Raw genomic sequence first — 8251 nt, forward strand, 5'->3', positions numbered from 1 at the left:
ACAATCTAAATAAAGATGATACATACATGAGCAGTTTCTGATTTAATTTAGATTAAATTAGATGTCATTTCAAAATCTGAAACAAAAACAGAAATGTTCTGACTTTAGCTTTGTGAAATTATACTGCATAAAACATCTGCATGAAACAGAAACAGCAGACGGGCTGAATGACAGCGCAGATTCACTCTCTGATAGGAGGTGATGCTTATGGAACAGCAGTGATAAAGCATTTCCGTGTTTACCGCTGTAAACAACGCAGCGCTGCGCTTATAAACACTACTTTAGTATGAATTATAGAGAGCCAAGATGAAAAGAAAATACCATCTAAACTTTTCAAAAAGTCAGTTCCCATCAGAGATACATTTTTATAAACCCCCATCCCTAATTCATATTTCATAATTCAATATTTCGCTCATCGTGAACAGTGAGCTGCTCTGTCTGCGACAGTATTTTCTCCTCTTTGCATTTGTCTTCAGCATCTCTGGCCTTTATTAACGTCCCATTTACAGACTTCACAATATTTCCAGACAAATGTCATTTTGGAAAATGCTTTCAATACAGTGTGTGCAAGTCTGGAACAAAGATTGGCTGAAATAAAACAAAAGAGCCAGCTGCAGATCGCACGTTTGGAGCAAAAACAGGCCGGTTCCGATTTATGGCCATTTGAACGTTTTCTAACATTAATTGTTTCGGGCCAGTGGTAAACTGTTTGTTCTTGGCTAAAGGAATACACAACTACATTTTTAAAATAACTTTCCATGACAACAACAAGATTTACCAGGACATTTTACATTTTCTATCTGTTTTCCAGGATTGGAAAACTAGTTATCAATTTTCCAGGACACGTGGGAACCCAAGGTACTCTGTGGGGCTGCTAGGTTATTCTGGGTGGTTGCTATGGTACTCAGGATTCATTCATGTTCCTTAGGTTAGGGTTACACACTAATTTTCTGTCATGGTCTATGGGCCCCCTAAAGTAGCCTTGGCTACCCTCTGTAAAAACTATAGTTCTGCCACTGCACAAGTGCATATGCTCACACTATGTATGCTTATATATTTCATTGGAACGTTAAAATATGTTGTTTCTCATTTTATGGTCAAACTCATTGCCTTCTTTATTTTGGCCTCACGGATAAAAGGTTTGAGGCTATTTGCCTGTTGATAGCCCTGGCTCACACTGGCGGTGGAAATTCAGCTATTGTCTTCTCTTAAGTTCATGCAAAAAACATATTTTACTACTTACATTATATACCCAAGGGTGTACTCACACTAGGTGATCTGAACAGTGCCTGAGCATATTTGACACCCAAAGACTGGTTTGTTTGTCTAGTGTGATCGCTCCGTACCACGTCCGTGTGCAGTTCGTTTAGCCGTCCCTGGCTCACTTGGAAGAGGTGGGCCAGAGCACAGTTCAGTTGGGCTCGAGTGCAGTACGCATGTAGTGTGATCGCTTACCAACAGCTACTATTTTGTGAGCGCTACTGTCATCATGACGACCGCAAACATCTTCTATTACGAGTACATAACACTTTTCAATTAATTTAATTGTATCAAGTATATTTCGGTTTATAAGAGGTCTGGTTCTCAACTTATTGATGAACAGGAATTGTAGTTTGCGAGTAAAGCTGCAAATTATTTCAGTAATGTCAGCTACCTCCATAATAATCCTGATACATGCAAGTGAAAATCACTGCACGGCATAAATTACAAATTTATTAGACAGTCTGTTAGCAAAAGTGGTTTTCTCCGTTATCTCGTACATGATGTAAGCCCAGAATGTTTAGTGCAAGTGTGAGTGCAGGCCAGCAGGGGAGTGGGGTAATCACGCTCGGGCTCGGTTCAAGGCAACTGTACCTAGTGTGAGTAGTACACCCCAAGTTACATCAGACATAATTTTGAACCTTGTGTATGTTTGCTTAATATAGGAATTAATAATGCAGACCACACAAAATGTTTTGTGAATAGGAACAATGAAATATTCCACTGAAATATTCACTTAAGATGTAGAATTTTAGAGGAACTCTGATAGCGTGCTACAGGAACAGTTTACTGCTTACTACTTTAATGTTGAGCAAGCAAGCTCATTGGCTGCAGAAGCAGTAGAGGCTCATCAGCTTGTGTCATGTGTTAAACAATGTGATTGCTAGCAGATTGCATTTAGGACCTATCATCCAGCACCATTCATGTAAGAACTAGATACAGAAACACATCAAATGAATACAAGGGAAGTGATTTGCATAATACTTTATTTACTTAGGATTGAGCTCATAGTGGTGTTTGACAAACACAGGGCTATTTCAAACACCTATTCTAAATTATCTTCTGCACACATCCTTACATGGGACGCTCTCTGGGACGAGTGACAAACTGCCACCACAGGGGTGGGAGGTCTCCGTCCTTGCGGGCCGGGGGCAGGGCCTCAGATTTAGGGCCATCAGCAGGGGTTTCAATCTGCAGCTGCTGGACCTTAAAAAAAAAAAAAAAAAAAAAATAGAAGATCATTAAGATTTATTTTATCATTCACAAATTAGCCTGATTAACCAGTGCCAATTTACTGGCTGAAATCGGACCGCTCTGCCAATGAGCTGTATTTCTACTTTCGTACTTAATATGAAAATCAATTTATATATAAAATTATATTCAGTCAGATTAATTTGTATATACAGTGGGTACGGAAAGTATTCAGACCCCCTTTTACGTAATTATATTCAGTGTTGTAAATCTGAGCGCTACAAATAATATGAAGTTCACGCATTAACAGAACACAGAATATAGACTAAAGATCTTTTTAAGAAGCCATATTAGTATCGATTATAAATGAGAATTGTTAAAGATATTGTTAATGTCCACACAGCTGACAGCTGTAGCAAATTAGCTCAAAGGAGGAATATTTATTATTAATTATAACTGGTTATAATTAATTATAAATATTTAGATTAGATCTCAGAATTAAAATAGTAGAATCAATATCACAATTATTTAATCTGTTCGTCCATCGACAGTATAATCATTTATCAATTCTAGGAAAGATCATCTCCCTGGCCAAGAAAGAACAGCTTTCCTACTTTATACAGTACTAGCAGTAACTTAGCATGTAGCAAGATCAACCTTAAGGGACTTTGAATTGTGAGCAACACACACAGACAATCGCTTGTGAAAATAAGGAATTTAATAAATGAAACTACAGCTAACATACAACTAAACTAAGCAAAACATACATACAGAAAAAAGGAAAGTAAAGAAAGAGAGAGAGAAACAAAAGAATGGCAGTATCTAACATCAATTAACCACGACCTAATGAGAATCATCAGAGAATCAAAATCACCTTAAAAAAAAGGGGCACAAACTTAGAGACGCATCTAAATAGTTGGAAACGGTTACTTGCACTGGCTTTGCTGAGCAAGAGTCTGGATGCAGTAGACAATGGAGGTTCTTGATGAGTTTGTTAGGAATGAGCTGGAGGCTTTCGCCGGGTTCTTCTGAAGATCGGAGAGTCCACAGCAAATTGACAAAGTTACTTGATGATAAAAACTGCCAGAAGGTCAGACTCTAGGGTGATGAGTCTTGGAGAGGGTCTGTCTCAAAGGTTTTGAGCAATGATTGTTTTGGGTTAGGGACTTTTAAAGGGGTCATATGATGCTGCTAAAAAGAACATTATTTTGTGTATTTGGTGTAATGATTATGCGGTTTAAAGTAAAAAAAAACACATTATTTTCCACATACTGTACATTTTTGTTTCTCCTCTATGCCCCGCCTTTTTGAAACGCGTCGATTTTTACAAAGCTCATCGGTCTGAAAAGCGAGGTATGCTGTCTTTTTACACATTGCGTTGCATGGCGCCGCGTAAACATAAAACCCTGTCTGCATTCTCTCGCGCACTCTCGCCCTCTCTCGGACGCACTCGGTCTCTCTCGCGCACTCTCTGTCCCTCTCGCGCACATTTTCGGTCTCTCTCGCACATCTCGCTCTCTCTCGGACACACTCGGCCTCTCTCGCGAACTGTCGCTCTCTCTCTCTCCGCGTTCGCTTCACTTTTGTCCAGCCCGATGCCTCATAGGTGAAAGCCGATCTGGCGATCCACAGCACTAAGTTGATGTATTTCCTCAGCGACCAGCACAGATCAGCTCCAGGCATGACGAAGCAGATATCGTCCTCTTTTGGAAGACCAAACAAAGTAGTTTCGCTTTCACAACGAAGCACATGGATTTGAGACTTTAGTCTTTGCAACTTTACAGATCTTCTTTATGCACCAAGAGCTTGTAACACTCCAAAGAGAAAGGAAAAATTGAAATCGCATCATATGACCCCTTTAATGGTTTCCCAGTCACACCCATCTTTTGCAGACTGACCAATGTAGAGGTGTGAATTTTGAGCGTGAAGAGGTTCCTTTGTTTCACTTAACACCTTATTTGCATGGATTATGGTGGTCTAGAGGTTTGTCCAATATTAAGTCAAAATATGGTAAAAAGAGTATGGAGCAAGTAATGGTGACATACTATACACTAGGGCTGTCAAAATGGCTGAAAAACTAAATTCGAATTTTGTACTTAAATATTATCAAAATTAGAATTATATTCGAATTTAAAATGCATAATTTCAGTTAGGGTGAAGAAAAGTTTTGGCTTCTCTCCTGAGACCACAAGAGGGCGCATCATTCAAAGCATAATGTTTAAAATGCATAAAAGTGCATAATGTTTAAAATAATGTTTATAAACCAATTATAATTAAGTTGCTTAAACAACTATAAACAAAACAGCATCATGTATGTATGCATAGTTTAATACAAAGGGCGGAAAGCCAATCACACACAGAGTACATTTTTTATTTAAAAAACATGAGATGCAGTGGGATGGGGAAAAACCCGCCATAAAGTAACTGGACAGGCTAACAAAAACATTATAATGCAACGACACTTACATCGTCATCGCATCTCGTGCGCCACTGATAAGGCTGCCTCCTTAACGCACACCTAAAATGTGGATTTTAATTTTAAATTCGACGAATATTTTAAATTCGAATTTTTTTTTGACAGTCCTACTATACACCATTAATCTGGGAATCAGAAGACAGTCATTTTGATACCCAACATGCCAGGGTTTGGAAAACATTAAGGCAGTGATACATTCATACATCTAGATCCAAGTATTTGGAGCTTTACTACATTACTACAGAGTTATAACTAAGCTACTGTAACCTAGAAACATGCATACAACAGGAATACACTATATATACTTTGGAACAGTTTGATTGTGGATAGATGGAGCCAATGTCCTGTCCTATGTGTATTGTGGACTCAAGACGTCTGTGCCACATGACTGGTGGCCAAATGGTTATGGGGAATCAGTCCTTCCTCCCCACTGGAATCTCTTTGACGCTCAAAGAGAAAGCAGATGACTGCCCTTGTTAGCGTCGGTGAAGATAGCAGAGGTGATAATGCCCTTTAAACCAGAGGTGGATGTTAGACATGCATCTGTAATTTAGTTATAACAAGGGAGGAGGGAAAGTTTACGATGCCTAAAACCTGATCGAACATCTTGATTGCATCCAAATGTTACACAGCTTTACCTGTTGTAGTTTTTTCAAGTTGTGCACGAAATGGACACTGCTTTTCTGCACTTTTATTTTGTACAGTTTTCCACCTCTCTCGTGCTGCACAACTGGAGCTGCTTTTAGCAGGTATTCGGCAGAGATGAGGACTGTTTTTCCACTAAAACTTTGATGCACATTGTCTCCGTTTATTACGTCAACATAACAGAAGATGTGATCTCAAAACAATCAGGAAAAAAAGGCATTACATGCAAATTTTTAAGTCGTAACATACATTTTAGTTTATTTATTTCATTTATTTAGGCGATCTCAGAAAAATTAATATTTTTGGTCGCAAATTTGACCGTTTCAGTCGCAGTCTGGAGCCCTGATGGATTTCCCTGATGGCAGCCATATCACCCTGTAGCCCAAGACTGGTTGCCCACTGAAGCTAAGCAGGGCTGAGCCTGGTCAGTACCTGGATGGGAGACCTCCTGGGAAAACTAGGTTGCTGCTGGAAGAGGTGTTAGTGAGGCCAGCAGGGGGTGCTCACCCTGTGGTCTGTGTGGGTCCTAACGCCCCAGTATAGTGACGGGGACACTATACTGTCAACAAGCACCGTCCTTCGGATGAGACGTTAAACCGAGGTCCTGACTCTCTGTGGTCATTAAAAATCCCAGGATGTCTTTCGAAAAGAGTAGAGGTGTGACCTCGGCATCCTGGCCAAATTTGCCCATTGGCCTCCGACCATCATGGCCTCCTAACAATCCCCATATCTGCTGATTGGCTTCATCACTCTGTCTCCTCTCCACCAGTAAGCTGGTGTGTGGTGGGCGTTCTGGCGCACTATGGCTGCCGTCGCATCATCCAGGTGGATGCTGCACACTGGTGGTGGATGAGGAGATACCCCCTGACAATGTAAAGCGCTTTGAGTGCCTAGAAAAGCGCTATATAAATGTAATGAATTATTATTATTATTATTATTTCATATACTTCATTGTTTGAACATGTATCCCACTCCTCTTGCCGCTTATTTAATATATAATAATTGATTATAGGTTTAATTTCTGATGGAGGAATTTGACGCTCTCCAACTTCCAAATGTATAGCCTCTTTTGCAGCCTCATTTCCTGAAAGCCCAACATGGCCTGGAACCCAGCAAAAGATGACGCTAAGGAACTGATTCTGTAAATGGTCTACTTTGGTTAAAGGGGAGGTCTAATGCTATTTCATGCATTCTGAGTTATTTACACTGTTAAAGAGTTGGATTCTCATGCTAAACATGGCCACAAAAAACTATTTGGACATATGACGGAGTATTTCTGTGCGAAATACACTCCTTCAGGGTTTGTATAGGTTTCAGAATGTTTTTTCATTATGGCCCTTCATGACGTCATGAAGGATGGAATTCCTTGCATGGGCACTTCTGGAAGAGTGCACGCGCACAGCAACCAGAGCGAGAGCAAGAGCACGCCCATCGATGTGCTTCATTCGGGTTACGGAAGTCATCGGCAGCGCTGCACAGGACTTGCTCGAGAAGAATGTCTCCAAAGAAGTGTGTTTTTGGATGTGAGGGAAACAGCAGAGGTTTATTAATGGTTTGAAATGCAGAAAGACACACCTGCACAAAAACTGCCCACACCTCCCAACGACCAGGCGCTCTTTTCTGTCTCCAGCCGACGTAAGGAAGACCCTATTTAGGATTAACCCACGCAAGGCTGCGGGTCCCAACAACATACCTGGCCGTGTATTAAGAGACTGTGCTGCACAGCTGACAGATGTCCTAACAGATATCTTCAACACCTTGCTGAGCCAGTCAATCATCCCCACATGTCTCAAATCCACTACAATCATACCGGTACCAAAGAAATCACCTGTGTCCTGTCTAAATGATTACTGTCCCATAGTACTGACTCCAATCATGATGAAGTGCTTTGAGAGGTTAGTCATGAACAACATCAAAACCAGCCTCCCCAACACACTTGACAGTGTGCATACCATCCAAACCGCTCCACGGACGATTCAATTTCCTCCACCTGGCTCTTACCCACTTAGAACAGAAGGACACTTGTGTAAGAATGCTGTTCATCGACTTCAGCTCAGCATTCAACACAATAATCCCACAACAGCTCATCAATATCTAAACCTGCTGGGCCTTAACAATTCCCTCTGTAATAGGATCCTGGACTTTCTAACCGGTAGACCTCAGTCAGTCCATGTCGGCCACAACACCTCGAGCACTACCACACTGAGCACAGGTGCCCCATGCGTTTATGACCTCAAGGTTAGATTATTGTAATGCTTCATTGGGTGGTTGTTCTGCACGCTTAATAAACAAACTCCAGCTGGTCCAAAATGCAGCAGCTAGAGTTCTTACTAGAACCAGGAAGTATGACCATATTAGCCCGGTTCTGTCAACACTGCACTGGCTACCTATTAAACATCGTATAGATTTTAAAACCTTTATATAAATAAAGGTGACTTGACTTGACTTGACCCACAAGGATGTGTGCTCAGCCTGCTGCTCTTCACACTGCTGACCCACGACTGCACTGCCAAGTTCAGCTCCAACCACATCATCAAGTTCGCTGATGACACAATGCTGGTAGGTCTTATCAGCAACAACAATGAAACGCACTACAGAGAGGAAGTGGCACAGCTGGTTGAATGGTGTGGCGTTAACAACCTGTCCCTCAATGTGGGGAAGACAAAGGAGGTTGTGATG

At 41.0% G+C, this 8251-nt stretch overlaps 1 protein-coding gene across 1 annotated transcript in view; it reads right to left on the bottom strand.

Annotated features, from left to right (window-relative positions):
- Window positions 1-2229: 2229 nt before the first annotated feature.
- Window positions 2230-8251, bottom strand: part of ndufb9 (NADH:ubiquinone oxidoreductase subunit B9) — a gene marked incomplete at its 5' end in the record, with an annotated part of 12725 nt that continues 6703 nt past the window's right edge. The window contains one exon of the mRNA XM_016550865.1: window positions 2230-2466. Within this exon, the coding sequence (XP_016406351.1) occupies window positions 2335-2466 (132 nt within the window). The remainder of the gene's footprint in view (window positions 2467-8251) is intronic.

The sequence above is a fragment of the Sinocyclocheilus rhinocerous genome, unplaced genomic scaffold (assembly GCF_001515625.1).
Source record: "Sinocyclocheilus rhinocerous isolate Xijiao unplaced genomic scaffold, SAMN03320098_v1.1 scaffold915, whole genome shotgun sequence".
In the NCBI taxonomy this organism is placed as follows: domain Eukaryota; kingdom Metazoa; phylum Chordata; class Actinopteri; order Cypriniformes; family Cyprinidae; genus Sinocyclocheilus; species Sinocyclocheilus rhinocerous.